Below are 20,068 nucleotides of genomic sequence, written 5' to 3'. Positions count from 1 at the left end.
AACCCTGACCGGGCCGAAACAGTTTAACAAGATTAAAGGATGACAAGACACTGCAGATGCAAGGGTGCATGTGTTCTGAAAAATGGTGTCACCTTTTAAAAGGGCCTAGAATGTCTGTGCACGTGCACGTGAGGGAGTTAGGCCCAGTGCTGTCCCCTGCCTGGCACCAGACAGACCCCTGCTATCCACTCACCCTGCTGACACTGGGGATTAGGACTTGCACACCCAAAGCAGCGTTTGGTGGGGGCGCACTGTTTACTCTGAGCCTGCGTGTCCTGAGCGTGTTTGAGTTTCTAGGTGGCTGGGGGAAGGGCTGTGGGGCGCCACCTGCTTCTTCTCAGACACAATTGAGTCGGAAGGGGGCTCTTCCTCGTGAAACCCTCGAAAAGACACACGTCATTCAATGTGCTGATATTTTTGTTTGAAAGACAAAAACAGTGAGAATCAAATTGGTTTCAAATGAGCTACTTGGATTTGGATTTTCCCTTTTCCTGATAATAGTCTTCCATCTTAAACAACTGGCAACTTGACTTTCTAAATAAAACTGAAATGAATTTTCTTTGCTAAACAATCCTGGCTTGTTTAGCAAATGCTAACTCCTGAACTCTGTTTGATTTGCACACAGTCATGTCAAGCTATGGCTGTGGTTCACTGACCTTTTAGAATATTGATAACACTTCAGATTAAGAAAAGCCAGCTAATTTGTAGCATTGTATTGAAAGCGAGCTGCCACAGGAGGAACAGAGTCTCCTTGTCAGTCCAAAGTACACCGGAATTACTTACCCACTCTCTGCTGTTTCCACCATGTTAGTGAACTTACATTCAAGTTCAAGAATAAAATTCAAGTTAGTACAATTTTAATCAGACTAACATGAGATAGACAAAACTTTATAAGTCTGTGTATAGTTACACGTGTGCCGACAGACACCAACTCAAAATTTTTATGGTCTGTATGATTGATATTGACGCACTGGTGTGTTGCAAACACAGAACAGACAGCAAGACTGTAGCAGAAAATTGCAAGACCAACAAAGACTCACAAAACCCGTCTGACTGGATTTACGCCACCAAATGCCTGACAATGTGCTTTCCTGAGACAGGTGATACTCACTCTCTCTCTCTCTCTCTCTCTCACACACACACACACACACAACACACACACACACACACACACACACACACTCTAAGGCGGGGAGTGTGGCTAGTCAGCATATTGAAACCAGCAGTATTGATTATGCGGGCACCTCTGGAGGTCACCACTGACAACTCTGTCATTCAGACGACTGTAGCTTGTTGACATGAGTGAATGACACGCCAGCAAGTTGTGCAAATACATAATATGTGCCAAAGTACATCGCCTCACGTGGGTGTTTACCTTTGTTTTTTCTCATGGTAGTGGCAAACTGGGACTTTCGTACTGAGCTGGGAGCGGTCTTCCTGTAGAAGCTGTTCCGGTCAAGTGAGCCCACATACACAGGCTTGACACCCCGCTTGGAGCGAGTGCTACCAGCACTGGACTCGTATCCCTTTTCTTGCTCGTCACTGTGATGGACGATGGGATCCTCAAACGAGTGCATTTCCCTGAGCGCCAGCTTTTTGTTCTGCTGCTCAACCCATTCCTCGCAGTGGGTCTTGCTGTGGTTTTTAGGGTATTCCTCATACGACGAATCCACCGATAGTGAGCGCAAATCTCGATATCCTTCTCTGGAGTTATAGCCGGAATGTTCTCTTTTTCTGCCTTCCTGGTCGTCATAGTTGTGATGGTCTTCAGGCCGCTGCTCATAGTGCTCCGATTTGTAGTGGTCCCTCCTTTTGTGGTTGTAGTCTCCATCTCTTCTCTCATCACCTGCAGCTTTGTACCTGTTACAGTGCTCCTTCTTATAACCACAATGTGTTTCTGGTTCAGAGTCATATTGCCTCCTTCTCCTGCTGGTATAAGTTCCTTCACTGTGTTTGGTATAAACACCCCGCTCTTTATGGTCATTTTCTCTGCTGCGATGTCGATCCTCTGCATAGTGGTCAGAGTAATATCTTTGCTCTTCGTAATCATCATAGTAGGAGTTGTCCTTTCTCCGCCGATAGCGTTCGCCGTCCCGATAGCGTTCGTCGTCCCGATAGCGTTCGTCGTCCCGATAACGTTCGTCGTCCCGATAGCGTTTGTCGTCCCGATAGCGTTCACCGTCCCGATAGCGTTCGTCGTCCCGATAGCGACGGCATTCTCTGGAGTCATAATAATCTCTGTCAGGGTCAGAATAGTGACCGCTATCCTTGTAACTGTCCCTGTTAGCATAGGAGATTTTATAGCAGTCTTCATATTCACTATTGTAAGACTCCTGTTCCCTTCGCTCAGATTTGTGCTGCTTCCTGCTGCTGTAATGTGGATTTTCTCTGTTGTCATCATAATCATTGTATTGCCTGTCATAATGATCCCTGTACCTATATTTCTCCTTACTGTCAAACTCTTCTCTGTCTCTGCGACTTCTGTCATAGCGCTCAGAGTACTGGTAGTTTACACGGTTGTCCCGTCTTCGTCTGTCTTCCAACTCTTCATCATTTCTGAAGTCAGTGTCGTCTTTGTCCTGTGCTACATTCCTGTAATCTTGGTGGATGTAATCCTCGGGACCCTGGTAAAAACAGTGTTTACCTTTCCATTCAGATATTCTCACATCTAGATGACCATCCTCTGAACCAGGGTGGAAGTAAACATCCTGCCTTTGATGACTCTTCTCAATAAGAGTAGCCTTCTGCCCATCATTGTACTCCCAACCAGGCTGGTTTGCCCACTGCACCGGCCACTGAGCCGGCACGTGAACTTGAGGTGGCACCAATCCACCTGGTACCATCATGCCTCCGTGTACAGGCATCGGGCAGCCTGGAGCTGGGTCACCAGGTCTTGCTAGCATGACTGGACCCTGTGGCTGTCCAGGAGGAACCACTGCATATCCATGATATCCAACTTGTTGCTGCTGAAGTTGCACTTGCTGTAGGTGTTGTAACTGTTGCAGATGGGCTGCTCGCTCTCGTTCTCTGGCCCAACCAGCATCCCCCAGCTCCTCCATACTTTTCCCTTTCCTCATCGGAGGAGCAGCTGAGTAGTTCCAATCCATTGTACCAAACATGACGGGGTTCCCATAAATCACTGGACTCTTCATGGCCCGTGTTGTTATGAATCAGCTTACCACCTGTAGGTATTGTTTCTTAATCAGCGTGGCTGATTTTGTCTTTCCAAAATGCCGTATTCCATGACAAAGCAAGGCAGGAGAGTCCTCCTATTAGACATGTTGTCTGTAACTCTCCTACTTGTTTGCTGTCTCCTCCCGAGTGCCTCAGCACGGCTCCTGGCCCAAGCACCTCCCTGTCCACCACATCATCCCCTCCCTGCAGCTATCTCAGAGAGCCATGGAAGGGAAGGGGGAGGTGTTATGTAGGGGGAGGAGCATGTCAGGGTTAATAATTCAGTGGGGCCGCATGAGCGGAGGATTAGACAGACAGCTCCTCCCACTGTTTCAACTGGATAGTACGTCTCTCTGCAGGAAAACACTCTACAAAGTTTCTCTGATGAATGACGGGGACATAAATTACCACGAGGGTCTTTAAAGGTTTTCCACTGAACAATCCTCCATCCTTCCTCTTATCCTGTTCTCTTTGTTTTTACTCCTTCCTGCCAACTTCACAGCAACGCTCATCAGGGGCGTTAAAAGCAGTATCGGCCACACGGCTCTAACTTTCATTTTACATTCTGCACCAAATGCCATAACAGTGTCCTTTTGACTGAAACTGAGCCCAGCCAGACATAGACTCTGACCTACAAATCAAGGGTGGACACTTATTAACACTTGCACATGGGAGTTTTCTTTTTATTGAATCAATTTTCTTTTAGAGAAATAATTGAATGACAAATTAAAAGTATACTATTCTGACCACCATAAAGGTTGTAGAAAAGGAGAGACATTTGAGCTCACGTTGCACGATTAGGACACGGCAGCAGCGGCTCGTGAATCCGTTTACAATGCGCTATTGTTGAAGACTGTCCCCACTCACAGCAGAGGCACAAGCTCTTAGTGTGAGAAAAAACTGCCCTATTCATAAAGTTTGAGTTTATTATCCATCCCCTCTAGCTTGTAATGGAGGGGAGGCCGGGACAAAGAGACGTTTTCAAGGACCGCAGCACAACAAAGTTCATGTGATACATAATATACATGTGGGACTGAGGACATTTTGCTTAATAATAATCTGGAAGCTAATTAGAGGCTTGAACTGTTCTGTGAGCAAACTTATATGACGACATTTCAGTTCTGTATATTAAAACTGACATGGATGTGATTATGATTTTACCTTAATACGCTTTCTAATATTTGCCTGTCGGTTGAAATGTCTAAATATTAGGCAGCAAATTGTTTTGTAAAATTATTTTGTGTAGAAAATGGCAATTTATAAAATTATTGTTGTACAATATACAAGGACAAAACTAAAACCGCACACAGAAACGGTTTTACAAGGTAAGGCTGAGCTGTGAGATCTTTATTATGTGAGGCCATTTAATTATCAGTGTTCAACAGCTCAGCTTTCAGGACTGGAGTACGACCGAAACTCCAAAGCACGTCAAGTGTAACAAGGAAAAAAACAACATTCCTCTCTGTGACTATGTTAGATTATGTACATGAAGGTATCAGACGGACTCAAGCAAACCCAAAACAGATGTCCTGTGAAAACAGAACTGGCTGAAACCTCATGAAAATGTAGTTTATTTAAATTCAATGGAATTTGTGATTTATTTATTTTTTAAAGTGAATTACAAATTGTGGTTTTCTAACACAAGTTGTTATAATAACTGAGGTACGATGTCCTCTCAGTTTCTACAAAAAGCTTCCATAAATCCTGCCTTCTTACAGTCAAGTACAGAGAGAACAGCTGACATTACTCACTGCCTCACAACAATAAGCTTTCTATTGCCTTTCAAGCGTCGCTCTCCAGAACACACCCTTCAAAAGCATGAAAAGACACTCCTGGCTGAGCAACACTCCTCATCCACACTACAGCAGCGGGTGAGACAGGACTAGAAATGCAGACCCTAAAGGTGGTTTTTGACTAAATATGCCAGTCATTCACCGGCCAAGAACCAATAGTTAGGGGGAGCTTTAACAACTCTAAACTTTTCTGAATTTGAATACATGAATTTTATTACTGTGAAAGTCTGGTGTGAATGTCGGCTGTGTGGTTAGGTGACCTTCACAAGAACCCGCGGACATTAGCAGCACAATTGTCCTTCGGCTGATTCTGTTCACCGTGTGACTCAATCAAATGTTGAACTGCTTGATCACTTTTGATCAATTCTACTTGTAATTACAATCTGCTGAAGTCATTTACCAATAATCTGATCATCTGTGAGGGTTTGTCAGAAGCCTTAAAAAGTTTTAATTTTAACATTTTGGAAACTGATCAGTTTTTCATAGTCACACATTAAGAAAAATGGTCAATCAAACAGATTCAATCAACAGCAAAAAGTCTTTTTATGTTAATAAAGGCACCTTTTGTCAATGGAGAACGTGGTAATCAAAGTATGGGTGTGTGACAATGAGGAAGAACTGAAACTGGAGTTAAGGTGATTGGTTGATTTACTTTCTTTTAGGGCTTATATAGAAAACCAGGAAATAAATCACCATATTCTAATTATATGGATATAAACAATCAGTGAACCTACCGAGGAAACATGTCTTTATAAGGGAAAAAAGTCATTTTTGGGAACTTGACATTATGGGGCGATACCGATACTGATTTTTAGAAAAAGAAATTGGCCGATACCCGATGTCAACTGATACTGATTCTTTTTCCCCATTTCAGTATGTTTCAGTATGGGAAACAAAAATCAATAATTGGATAATTCAGTACTCAATGTTTCAAAACGACTGGGCCCACCATTACACCAACCGTGATGAGGACAAGTTCAGTCACACAGATTCAGGAAGAAATCTTGCCTGCCGACTGCAGTCCAAAAGCATTTTCTTTCCTTCCTCAGAGCTCCTGCTGGCGGCAGGTTGTGCTCTCTTCCTGTCCAGTTCACCTCTACGTTTTTAGTTGCTTTTAGTTGTTGTATTCTGCATCTTTTCCAAGCTTTTGTCTGCACGCCAAGACAGCAGAGCCGACACGCTTCTGGTCAAATAATGCACCCAGACACTAGGCAGAAACCCTCTATTACATTACCTTATTACATTACCTTTTAAAAAAATATTTAGAATATTAAAGACAAGAGTTACAGTAAACAACATCTGTGTAATACTATATTAATACTATTAACTTGATGCTATTGTCTTAAAAAATATTTCAACTAATTTCATCTATTTTTATTGTACTGTGTTGAGAGTCAACATGTACACCCACCATGTACACTTACTCACAACAATCCTTCCAATAACCAATGGGGGGGGGCATGCACAGAAACTCAAGTCAGAAAGGAAATCCCTTAAGCACATAAAACTCATTGTAGATTCCTACTATATTATATTTTGTCTTCAGTTATTGTTCTTTTTCCCTTATTAAATTAACCTGAGGCTCAACAATGAACTGTGACATCACGCTCTACTTTGTCTTCTGTATCATTTCCATTGAGCTTCTTACACTAAGAAACGTTAACACATTAACACACTTCAGTTCAGAAAAGAAGAAAAGCTTCTTTTTGAAGACGAAGAGACTTTGTTGCTGTTGTGTTTCCATTTCTCATCTTCGACAAATGCGTAAATCCACAGGAAGCTCTGTTATTAATTGTACTATTTTACATCAAACTAAAACAGAGAGCTGTAAGGCTGCGACAAGTCCCTTCAAACGTGACAAACATCCCATTTCCAAAGCAGCAGGAGGTGGACAGACGTCCTGTACAAGTGCGCCTCACCAACATCATCTACCATTTGAAAAATAACTTGAAATTGTTGTAATTTATGCCCAGTTGTCTTACCTTGTTGTATCTGCAGCTGCTCCAAGGCCAGCATCTCCAGAGTGTAGTTGCAGAACTCCAGATTCTCCAGGGCTTGCATTTGGGCCGTCTCATCCTCTTCGTCCTCCAGCATGGCTCGCAGCTCTTCTGCCGTGTGTGCATATGCATCCATGTCATTCTCCACCTCTTGCAGCCGTAGCAGCAGCTGGTACTTCTCCCCCTCCTCCCTCTGTCTCTCACGCTCCAGCTCCAGCTCCATCTCCATCTCCCTATCCATCTCCCTATCCATCTCCAACTTGTGTTCAGCTTCCTGATCTTGCTGGGACTCGTGTTCACCTGGGAAGTCGTCAGTCTCGTTCTGCCCATCCGTCACATGTTCTAGGACGTTAGCCGCTGGTTCATCTGGGGTGAAGAAGATGGAGTCAGCGGTCGGATGGGCAGTGTTTGGTCTTGGGCAACGAGGAGGGGGTCGTGGAGCAGGACGGGTTGGCTTGTACGGTGGGGCTGGGGGCCGAAGGGCTCTAGGGCGAGGAGGAGGAGGCCGAAGGTTCCGGCGCTCTCTTCCCGTTCCCGAGTTTGACTCAGAGAGGTGGGGCAGGGGCGAGGTGGAGCCCTGAATGATATCGTTCTCATCGCTGTAGTCCATAATTGAAAAGTGACGGGAGATGTGGGGCTGCTGGCTCGTCTCCACGTGCTCACCGCAGCTCATGGTGGGGTTGCACGGCTCAGTCAAGCTTTTCTCGAATTCAAACAGCTGTTGAGAAAGCTTCGACTCCAGGTCACTGGCTGAGGCTGCCAGAGCATCGAAGGTGTGGGAAGCAGACATAAAACCATTCACACCATACTGAGCTTGTTGTGTGTTAGCGTTGCCCATCATCAAATCGGAATCTCGAACACAACTTTGTTGAGCTAAGCTGCTGTGGACTTTGCCGCTGTTAAATGTAGTACGGCCAAGAGTAGCACTTCTTCCATCTTTAGACCAACCACGGCCGGTGCTGGGGAGGGTGAAACTGTGGCTTAATTTGCGGGGTAAGGATCCAGAGGTACCATTAGTATACTTGCAACGATTAGTGCCGGAGGACGTGCTAATGCGCATAGAGCTCCAGGCAGGTTGGCTAGGTCGCGACGGGAGTTTAGGTCTTGCTGGCGGAGTGGATTTAGGTCGTTCGGGCCTCCGTTGTGCTGGTCTAATGGGTCTTTGTGGCCGAGAGCCACGGCCGCGTCCCTCATCTCTCTGCTCTCTGTTAGTTTGAGCTGAAATGCTTTTGTTTTCACTCTGCAGTCTCTCCTCCTTGTTCCTCTCAAAGTAGTCCAAATCCCACACTGTATGGTCCTCATACATCACGTAATCAGACTCAGTCTCTGACCCATTAGGATGTAGATGGTCTATGCTGGACTCCAAACACCTTTGTTTTTCATCTTCCTCAGATTCATCTACAGTTTTCTGTACATTATCCTCCATTTTGACAAAACGATGAGGAAATATACCACGTCGTCCTTGCACTTCCCCTTCTAGCCAACCATCTTCTAAAGTGCTTATGACACGAATGCGATCTCCCATGTCAAAGTCTAATTCACCTGCTTCCATAGCTCGAAACTCATAGAGCGCCACTACATAAACACTACCCTCCTCTTCTTCTGTTTCAGTTTCCTTGTTCTCTTCCCTTACTATTACATCTCCTTCTTCTACACTTTCCTCCTCTGTTCCCTCTTCTACATCATAGGAGTCCTTGTAGCTACATTGTTCAGGAAGATGGGTTGAATACTGGTCATCCACAGGCTCCTGAGGAGACCGGAGAGGACCCACAAGCTCCACAAACCCTTCTGGAAAGATTCCTCTGCGACCGTCCAGCTCCCCCTGGAACCAGCCCGGCTCAGGCAGGCCAGTGATGATGATTAAGTCTCCCTCACGGAAGTCCAGTTCTTCATTGAGCTGGGCGTGGAGACTCATAAGGGCACGGGCCTGACCAAGGGCATAGGGTGGGAGTTCAGAAGCCTGGGCTTGAGCTGAGCGTTCAGACAGCTTCCTGGAGTGTCCCGAGAGGTGCAGCTCCTTCACACATGACGTGGGGAAATGGCCACGCATGCCCCAGGCATTACAACCCCGCTGCCATGTTTCTCCGAGGTCCAAGGACCCTCCTGTCTCTCCAACAACCACATCACCTTGAAGAAAGAGGCGGTCGTAATTATTATTGAAATTACTGGTGTATTATAAAGACTTGCATACTAAACAGAAAAGTAAGTCAACCTATTCTCAATCATAGAATTATTTAGGTAATATCTTAAGATATTGCAACCACTGCAAGGATATCAGGTGTGCTGAGCCTGTTCTCTCTCTCACAATTCAGTGATATTAAAGCATAAAATGTGTAGTCACATGCCAAATGACTGTACTGCACTAAGCATTGTTAGTAATAAAAGATATCAGAGAGGCAGGGTTGAGGAGAATGTTGACTGGTCTGTCAGGGGTCATCGGGGTCACATTCCATAGAACTGTGGCTCCACCTCCCATTGTGTTCACATAAACTGTTATTTGGCCAAAAAGGAACATGGAATTTTCATGCTGGAAGTAAACATTTCAACTCTCGTGTGGCCTGCAGGTTTCTTTCAAGTGAGGAAATGTTACTCATCCCTGAAAAACGCACTGTAGATTATTGCTGAACATATCTGTGAGTCACATCCCGATCGTCCTGAAATAAAACTGAATAGATGCTGAATTTCATTCTAATAAACAAAGCTGTTCAAGCGGAAGTTTTTGGGCTTATGTTTTAAAGTAATCCAACCATACTAACCTAAGAGTTTTAATGTGGTTCTAGGGCCATCTAGTGGGGGATGTGGGAAACGTTTATAAGAAAAAAACTTTTTTTACAATTTATTCACTGTCTTATCCATATATTTCATTTTTCTTTCACACACATTGTAAATTTATTCATAAATATTAAATGCAATATATTACCAGCTAAAGAGATCAGTCAGTGAATAGAATTACAGCAGAATTATATTTATTAAGAATTTAAAAGATGGGATGGGAACAAAAGGCTGTGACATAATATCAATAAATCAATGACTAAGCTAAATATATTTACATAATATTTATTGATGGATTTGGTACTATAAAAACTGAAAAAGTTTGATTCCGATTAACATTCACATCACAATGGGGCAGTAAGGACAAGATCATTAATGCACTACACAACACAAAACAACCACACTACACAAATACAAAACCAAAGCAAAAACATTACCTCAACCCAGTGACATCAACAAGAAGCGTTAAGCTAAGTGAGAAAACATGTGTCCTTAGTGTTAGTTCTCTTTATCTTGACGTACATTAAGTCCTATGAAACCTTTTCATTACAAAGAATCTAAAACAACATGTGAGCTCTAATTAGTTACATGTGATTACAATAGATCAGGGTGACACATAATTCATTGATAAAATTGTATCCATACCTCTTTTTAGGGATAAGCTGCCTGTGTCTGCAGCATTGAAATCGTTGATGCACACATAGAGTCTGTCTCCAGGCTTGGTACTTGGAATAGTAACCTCCTCCACAAAGGTGCTGGGAAACTGACCTGGAGACAGGTAGCAAACAGACACCACAACATACTGTAAGAGTACTATCATACTGTTGTTCTAGTATTGTATTCTCAAGCTTTATTTATCTTTGGACCAGAAATGCTCCTGAATAAGAATAAGGAACGTGAAAACGAGGAATTAAATAATCAGAAATCCAGTAAGTTTTAAAAAGGAAACCAACGGAACAGAGATCAATTATCTCATTTGCATTTTGCACATATAAGTTAGTTATAAGTTATTTTATCAGCTCTATTTTGTAGTTTCTTTTCAGAAAATCTAGAAATTTGACATGTGAATATGAAAAATAACTTATTTGTTAGAATTTATAGCTTTCTCACAAGCCTTTATTACAGGTTAAACTTAAAACTGGAATCCAGGAAGTCTAAAGACTCATACAGCAGACCTTTAGTTTTCCATCGCTCACTTACAAATCAGGAAGTGGCCACAGATGAACAACTGGACACCATAATCTGGCAACTGGCCAACACATCATGAAAATACAGTTACCATCTTAAGGAGACTTCCAACTGGGGGCTTCTTCTCTGAAGAAACGCTCCATCTCCACTTGGAAAACTCAAGAGGGTTTCTAAAAGCTGAGCTCGATTGTTCTAAGGTAGCACAGCACCAAGAGCACTGTACACTTTACAGGCCTGTATTTCACACACACACCAGCCTAATTTCCTTAAACGAATGAAAAGTTTTAAGTCATAAGTTATTTTGCCCAACAAATTTTTTACTATTATGAGCCTATTTAAAGAACTGCAGTCAAGGATAGATAATGTAGCGCAGCAATAAACCTGACAGGAAGTCAACCGGAACATGTGGCTGCATCACCTTATTTGTTGCTTCAAACAAAAAGGGCTCATATATTAGCTACAACATAGCCAGCACCAAGTTCATCTACCCGATGTCTCATTTTGTGGTCACTCAAGCTCCTTGACTTCTTACCTGTAACTCCATCTTTATTCCCAAGCAACCAGAACTCATCAATGACACTGAGCACCTCGATGACATCACCGGTGAAGAGGGGCAGCTCCTCAGAGACGCTGGGCAGAAACTCGAATACGGTGCGCACCACCGAACCTGCTTCCATTACTCATTACCTGCGGAGTACAACAGATAAAGACATGAGTCCTCAGTGGTTCAGGTCCAGACGTGTTGGCACATTTGAAAAATTCTCCTTCCAGTCAAAAGAGCAGAAAAGAGCAGGCTAAAAGAAAAGGAAATGGCAAAGGCAAAGGAAAAGGAGGCTGTGTTCAGGAAGAATTCCCAAACACACACCCTTCTCTACCTTCACAGGAGTGAACAGGAGTTACTGATTTATGGGAGCTACTTTATAGCTCTGTCATCAAATATTTGACTCACTCCCAGAAAGTTTAATACCTTTTGTTATTTTGACTTTTTGATGATTCAACTACCAGAACTACCATGACCTGGATGAATGAGAACCTTCACAATCTTTATATTGACTTGATGCATCCAAAATATAAATCTAAAGTTTAAGAGTGGCACGCTTGCTTGCTGGTTTAAAATAAACATTTTACAACTGTAAAATTGGTGGCTGAAAACTAAATTAGTATATAGACACTATACGGAATGCTCACTCTGACTATTTTTGCCGAAGCATTCTAAATAGAGAACGGTCATTATGGGATAAACAAGACTGTGTCTGAAGAGAGTGCTTTGAAGAAAAAGCACATTCCTGTCTGAATCCTTTAATGGGATCAGTTATGTACACCGAGGAGCTGAGGGAGGACAGGAACAGAGCTGTGGTCTATTCGTGTGCCACAGTGTTGTAGGAGTCTCAGGTTATATAGGATAGGAGTGTGGAGGGAGACCTGGGGGTAATAAGAGAAGAAAGAGAGAGCGTAACGTGTGCATTTGGGAAGCGGAAGCTTGTCGCACACACTCACTTTGGTTAACGAAAACAGTTGGCAACCACTATCCAGTAATGTAAAGCAGGATGGGAACTGAAAACCACATTGTGTTAAAAGCCACAGTGAAACCCAAGTCAAGACATTAACTAATGCAAAGGAGGTAGAGAACCAAGAGGTTGGTTTTTACTATTAAATGGAAATGGTTGATATTTCTTATGCTTCAATCTATTTGAAACTGATACATGCTTTATTTAAATTAAAATAAAATATTGAATTGGGAACAGGATCAGTTCAAAATTAGAAAATGGCAATGTAACAGTGCACTGTGTATATTAAATATACCTCAGTAATGTTCTCGCAGTCTTGAAACTGCATTAAATTGAAACAACCCTTCTCTGTCCGTGCGGCAGAGCTCTACAACCAACACCGGCAGAACCAAACCTGCACCAGCAACGTGAACAGTCTCTGGATAATCCTGAAATCTGCAGCCAGACAAGCTCCTTAGTGATATTTACGGTTCTGTCACTGTGTCACTGGCCTCTGTGACTTTTACACACCTCTCCAGACCAGACCGCCCACACTCATCCCACAGCAACAGCACTTTATTAAGAGGCTCATCTTTTCTATTAAAATGAGGACACCAGGCATTGATATTGTTCACAATAAACTATACAATTACCCTCACTGCTGAAGCATATGTGGCAGTTGTGGTGTGCACCAGCTGAGGGCCGTCTGGTTTGGGTTCGGAAAACCGTGGTTTAATATCCAAGGAGCACTTAAAGAGGCTCCTGTTACTATTTATGAGGCTTTGATAACTGCCCATTGACGAGTATCCTGGAACAATCCATGGCAACAAAGAAAACTAGTGAGAAGAGGAAAAAACGGACATCCACTTTTACATCACCCCGTCAGGAATTAAAATTGGGTTCTTGGTCAGAATTCTTCAATTTCAACTCTAAGCAGGCCACACACGCACCCAAACACACACACTCACACACACACTATATACTGTATACTATGTGACACAGCTGACAGGCAAACAAAGCACCGACTGTCTGCTTGGAGACGTGTCCCTGGGGGTCTTAACTGTGTGTGTGTGTGCACATGTGTGTGGACGTTTGTGTGCCTGTGTGGTTTATAACATAACTAATCAGTGACGTACACAAGACCAACACATGGCTTCAACAAAAACCACATTGCTGTTTACTTTAAACCTGAGCAGGACTGAGTCCTCCCCAAAGACAAAACACCCAGACCCACGGACGGAGATGTGCTGTAAACTCTCCGGTGCAGCGAGGGTCACATAGAGCTTTACTGGGAGAAGCCACACAAATCTGGGTCCCTGGACGGCACAAACTGGGTCCTTTCTGTACATGTGCCCCCTCGCTTCCATCCAAGCACCGTCAGCATGACGAAGTGACGGCTCACAGCTCCCTCATACAGTTTCCGGGCGACATTTAAGTGGCAGGTGCATTATTGGTTTGTAAATGCTGCAGGCATTCTATTAACGGGAAGCATAAAACACAACAACAACAAGGACTTTATTTTTTTAAATAGTTTAAAGCGCATAAGCAGCAATAATTTTGTTGACACACTGTAATGTTGCATCATGCAGTATTTTGTTGTGAACGTATTGACAAGTGTTGTTTTTGTTACCTGAATTAATTTAAAGATATTTCTATGTTAACTGTGTAAATAAAACAGAATTTGGGATGAAATAAAACAGCATTTTACAGGACTCTACAACAACCTTGTGGCGTTGTGTGTGTTGCTTCCAGGTGCTTCCTGACAGGTTAGGTTGGAGTAAAGAGGCGGCTCAGTACTGACCTCTGTCTGGGTTTGAGTCTACAATTGAAGCATAAGGACAATACATTTTTTTCCATCTAAGGCACAATCTGCCAACACAGTCGTATGTTCTATGCCCAGATGCCTCAACGCCCATTCACACTGATGGCATGTGACCCAGACAGTGTTTTTATGTTAATAACTATCACAACTCCCTGAAGTCTCCAAGGAACCTTAAGAACAAAAACCAACGTAATGTCATCAAGAAAAAGACATTAAATATGAAATCACACCTTGACAGCTGTATATATCCTGATGTATTGGTTCATCACAGATCATTAGATTCCATGCAGGACATACTGGCATCCATGGAAATAGTGTTGAGGCATTATACATGACACTGAAGCTCAACATGTCACTGGAGTGTTTTCCTCCCTATATTTTCGGACATATATGCAAAAATAAAGCATCTGGAAGATGCTCAAACGTTTGGATAAGTATATGAATAAAATACGACATATCTACATATCTTAAGGAGTCCATCTTTGCCAAATATCTCTGGAAGACATCGTAAGTTTGCATTCATCTTTGCTGTTGCAGCAGAAAGACTGTAAAATATCTGGATGAATACGCAGCAGAGCGGAGGAAGTGGGATGTGCTGACTGCCTCCACCTTTTATTCAACCATAGTCATCTGATGCCAACAATAAAGCTGCTGCCTCATTATCTGTTTGACTGCCAGGACGCAGCTCACAACCAATATGCTATTCATCCTTTTCACATATACTGAAGTGGCAGACTGGCACGCGTCTGTGTTTCAGCGCCATCAGCACAGACAAACAGACTGGTAGAATCCTCTGGAGTGGGATGGGCCACAGCTCGTGGTTTTGTTTTTTTGATACTGGCTGTTTGCTGAGGGAAATGCTGAGTCCATTAAAATGCATTTAACTCAAAACAAAATCTACACAAGAGGTGAGAAACCACTGGATGGTTCTGGACTGTCTGTTGACACACGGGACAGTGAGGCGGGGGATTTGTGGGGTTCACAGCTGAGCTATTTGCTTTCCCAGCCATCTGTTTAGAAGCTGGGATTTTCAGTGTGAGGTTTTAATAGCAAGAATGTCTCCTGCCATCCCTAAAACATAGTCTTCTATCTAATCTTTGATGCATGCTTACAATCTCAGGTCCTTACAGTTGATTCCCCATGTTATTGATCAAATGTTCAACACGTGAACACTATAAATATATGGATCTAATGACGTGCTTTGCCAAAACCATAAAAAGCAGCACACTTGAGAGCCGTTTAAGGTGCATATCAAGTCGATGAGGCATCATGCGGAATGAGTCATTTGAATAAAAAGACACAGCTGGCAGGCTGACTCAAAAGCCTGAAGACACTGGGAAATATTTTGCAAAACTGTTCCGTTCTGCTTAAACATGGAGCAAAGAGTGAGAGAGAGAGGAAGAACTACAAACATAATGTACTCTTTAACACCATGTTAGCTTTACATTTTAATGCAAACAAAGAAAACAAGTCAATCAGTTCAAACCACTAAACTCAAAAGAGAAACTGTCCAAACAAGTTGTTGACTTATAAGACTAATCACTGTGAAAATATGTCTTTCCAAGACATGTCAGAAGAATAAACAATCCCTTATTGCATTGCAAAAACATTCCTTATAAATGAAGTTTTGTTTGTGAAGCTGTTGGCTCTGAGGTTTGATGATGACAGCGGGCAACGAAGCCCCATTTCCACTGAGTACCAGGTCAGTTCAGCACAGTACAGTTTGGAATGGTACACATTGGTGTGGCCTGAATTCAGGTAACAATTCTCTGTGGACTGCTGTATTTAGCTCCACCCACACTGTAAATGCAGTTTCTCTTGATAGTCCCAGAGATATATGCCAAAAGTGGAATTTCTGGACTGGTTCCCAGAGTCTGAAAAAATGTAAAGCAGATATATGGATAACACAGAGAACCAAGCTGTACCACTCACCATGAATTCCATTTTAATGAGTCCGAAAAGAACTTTAACATTTTAAGGAGAGATGGTCTAGCATTACTGTTGCTCTGCTAACCAGTAACCTAAATAATAAAATGAGCGGCTCTAAATCAGTAGCATTTGTCAACTTTCACCCAGGGACTTTTACGTCCCTGTTACACCTCCTGATCTGCACAGACATGTCAGTTGCCAAATGTGTTCTACTTCTCAGACGCATTGGGAGGGTCTGTGTGAGCAACTAATTGCAATTAGACACAGACACACACCCACGCACAAACAAACACACGCGCGCGCGCACACACACACACACACACACACACACGTTTCTTTATTTTATAATTCTTTATGTCTGTCAACCTTCTGTTACTTCTAAGCAGGTTAGTACAGATGAGTCCAGTTGTATGGGATGAAACCTTAACTTTAATGCCTCTTTCATAACAGCAGAAGGAAAACTCTGAGACATGGGGAAAATCCTGGGAGGGAAAAACTCCTTAATTCCACTTCTGGCTCAATGTTTTCGCTTTGTTTTACAGGGTGTCGTCATGAGAACAAGTTTCTCCTTCTCATTACATCTTTCAAACTAGTTTGACCGTTATACTGCATGTAAAAAATATTTATGATTTTGATGACCAAAGGATGTAAAGTACATGTTGAGTTGGAGACTTGCTGTTCTGACATTAATATAACAATCTGTTAAAATCAGGGATAGAAGGGTTAGAAAGGGACAGAAATGGTTAGGGTTAAGTTTCCTAAACCTTTCTCAAAGACAGATATTGAGATTTGGCCGCACCCTGACATCATGGCTGAGTTCTAATCGCCTGCATATGAGCTGTTATATAACTGCTGTCTCAGGGAATCGTGTCATCATAATCCTCCAGAAATTATAAAATGATGGAGGACGTCACATGCCAACACCTTTTTGGAAAATTCAGTCTATTCAAACGTAAAGTTCTCAATCTTCCTTTTCAACAATTCAGCGTGAATTCAAGAGTGCCAAGATGGCAAAACCAAAATGACTTCCATATGTCTCACAGGATCATTCACAGGAATAACACAAGGAAGTTAGCAATAATAAGCTGCATATGAGGCCAGATGTGTAGAGTAAGTCCACGTAAATGTAAGACAAAACCCCGCTGTGCTATAAGCTTCATAAACACAGCTTTACAGGGTGGTAAAGTTCAACCAAACCCTACTTTTCTGACAATGCTACCAAGATTTTGATTTATTTAGGTAAAAACAAGGCATGCGCAATGACCAGTGAGTAATGTTATATGTTATGACTGACAAAACTGTTTTTGTCTCTTCCTCAATACCATAACAACCCTGATCTCACCGCAACTAACCAGTTAATCACATGAACTCATAACTGGGACTTGTTGAGTCTTGACCATGTTACTCCTTCTTGGCTATTTCCTCCATACAAGACAACTTTAAGGCTTCCAGTCCCAGCCAGCCTGTTTCAACAAATCTATAGATTAGCTATCGACCGGTCTACAAAAACAAATTAATATAACTATAGAGTTCATTTTTGCTCCTCTAATTTAATAACCCATTATTTCAAGTCTTGATAGAGTTATATCAGATGAATACTTTTGTAATAAGATGCATTTTACACAACCCTGGTTGTGGTCTCTAGTACTGGCATGGTGTTCTCCTTTTTTAAGTCCAGTTTAAATCAAATATATTTTGCAAACACATTAGGTAACACCACACTGACAGCAGGGAATGCAAGGAATGCAATATGTAATGTGCCAGATATATCACAAATGTGACAGTATATTATGTAACAGGAAGCAAACTTGCATTTTCTCAGGTTTCACCAAGAAATGTTGATCTCTGCAATCGTGAACGCAAAAGCGTATTACATGTTTTGAGATTTCATGGCTTCATGAGGGCAGCCGTTAAACAGTATTTTAGATTGGTAGTAACAAATGCAAATGAAGTCAAACATCTCAAGTATCTTGCACTATCATTCGACTCCGCTGCACACATTTAATAATTCAGTATGTGTGGGATGTTTACGTGCATTTGAAATCTTTCAAATGTTCTAGTTTAGAACAATTACAAGCTTTTTTTACTACTTCATTTTCAAGTAAAGAAGATTAAACTTGCTGCTGGCGGCAGAACCCCCCCCCCCCCAAAAAAAAAAATCCAAGGCCATTATTCTGTATCTGTAAACACCCATTAAGCAGAACTGCTAAAAAAAAATATGGGGAAGTTAAAAAGCATAGATCATGTCATGTACTTCTGTATTGGATCTATATATTACATTTAATTGTTCCATTTAAAAAAAATGGAATCATAGTAGCTGAAAAAGGCTACATATGGGTGAGATTACAGCTATCGTGGATGATGATAATATATTGTTTAGCAGAGGATAATAGGCCAAGGGCACAGTTTAAATCAGGCTTCTGTCAGTTCTGTGGCCCAACAAAGCTCTGTGGTTGGAGAAGTGTGCACATTAGGAAGAACGGCAGAATTCAGGCTATAATTAACCATTTGTTTTTAATCACTTCAAATCCCTGCCATTTCCCTGAGTGTGTGGCTGTGAGTTTAGAGTGCACAAAACTCGGCTCAGTTTGAGCAATGACTCCCAATTATCTTTGCCAAATGGACAAAAACATGATCTCTCGTGCCAGAGTCTGAAACTAATGATCCATTCACTACGGGAAATAACATAGTGAAATTTTTATCAATGCGTTCCTATATTTACAATCTGCTCTGTCACAGCAGACTTCACCTGGACGTCAACAGAGGGCTGCTGATGGAGGCAGCACGGTCAGATATGTTTTATCAAATGTTTGATGTTGTTGCTTCTGAAATTGGTCCATGTTACAATTAAACTATTAAAGTTAAATCTTAAATTAGAATAAACAAAAGCCTGGAAGGCTTTTAACACCTGATCCCATAAATGTAATGGCATCTCATTGGGTGGAGGAGACTGGAACACATGAGTTAGGCCGTTGGATCTTAGAGTACAGACCCATTCAGAAGAACCCACTATAAACATCCTCACCCTTGCTCTCTCTTTATGGGGGTACGTCTGTGGCTCTCACATGGTGGAACAACTGACAGGGCAGCCACAGGTGACAGACAGCGGGGAGGCACTCGCTCTCTTCACGGTCAGTCCAGTCATAAATCGGTTTACTTGACAGTCTAAAACCACTTTCTCCGTGCCACATAGTCGAGCGTTACTGAAATCGATTTTGCCTTGCATCCCAGACCCACCTCTGAGAATGAATAATGGATTTGTTGTAGGTTTATAAATAGATGTATCGTTTTAAAAGCGCCAAAGTGCAAGATATTAGCCTACCTGTGAGGATCGCGAACGCCAGAATAAAACGCTTGTCCTGTCAGAGCAGAAAATCGCACTTCTTCAGCCTGTTGCTGGGGAGCCGCTTTTCACCCAGGCGCAACTTTTCTACTGTTACACGTCCCGGGATTCTGGTGCGGAACGCGGGCACATCGTTCCAGGGACGAGCGAATTACTGCGGTCCAAAGGTCAGGAAGGCGCGCTGGTTAAACGGCGACACGGTGGAGCGGATTCTGGCTGGCTACAATCAGCTGTCACCACAACAGAACAGCAGCCGAGTCGCCCCGCGTCCCTCCACCATTGACTCCGCACGAGAACACCACCCACTTTTCCGCGGAGAGCCGCAGCTGCCCCCGCTAACGCCTGACTGAAATTAGACAGGCGGACACGAAATTCGTTTATTTGTGAGGTTTCCTTGTGAAGAGAGAGTAAAAGCAGAGAAACAGAAGAGTGCAATGATATTATTAGCAGTTATTATAACACTCCTAACCTACCAGGTACCTCTGTGAAATATCAACGCATCACTTGTCCAGTCCAGTCATTTTTTTAATGTTTCTTTTTTTCTCTCATGCAGTCTGAGATAC

General features: G+C 42.6%; 1 protein-coding gene across 2 annotated transcripts in view; it reads right to left on the bottom strand.

The window, feature by feature from the left end:
* Positions 1–19,797, bottom strand: part of dnmbp (dynamin binding protein) — a 32,338-nt gene extending 12,541 nt beyond the window's left edge. Inside the window, exons 1-4 of one of the 2 annotated variants that reach the window (XM_057034363.1) lie at positions 19,485–19,797; positions 11,457–11,611; positions 10,382–10,504; positions 6,950–9,091 (exon numbers count right to left, since the gene is read on the bottom strand). In XM_057034363.1, the coding sequence (XP_056890343.1) occupies positions 6,950–9,091; positions 10,382–10,504; positions 11,457–11,601 (2,410 nt within the window). In that variant the 5' untranslated portion in view covers positions 11,602–11,611; positions 19,485–19,797. Of the gene's footprint in view, positions 1–1,375; positions 3,371–6,949; positions 9,092–10,381; positions 10,505–11,456; positions 11,612–19,484 lie in introns of those variants that run through there. The other variant, XM_057034371.1, reaches the window with a different exon arrangement.
* Between the last annotated feature and the right edge of the window lie 271 nt (positions 19,798–20,068).

Source organism: Takifugu flavidus, chromosome 1 (assembly GCF_003711565.1).
Source record: "Takifugu flavidus isolate HTHZ2018 chromosome 1, ASM371156v2, whole genome shotgun sequence".
NCBI classification, from domain to species: domain Eukaryota; kingdom Metazoa; phylum Chordata; class Actinopteri; order Tetraodontiformes; family Tetraodontidae; genus Takifugu; species Takifugu flavidus.
This window is presented reverse-complemented; position numbering and strand designations above follow the sequence as displayed.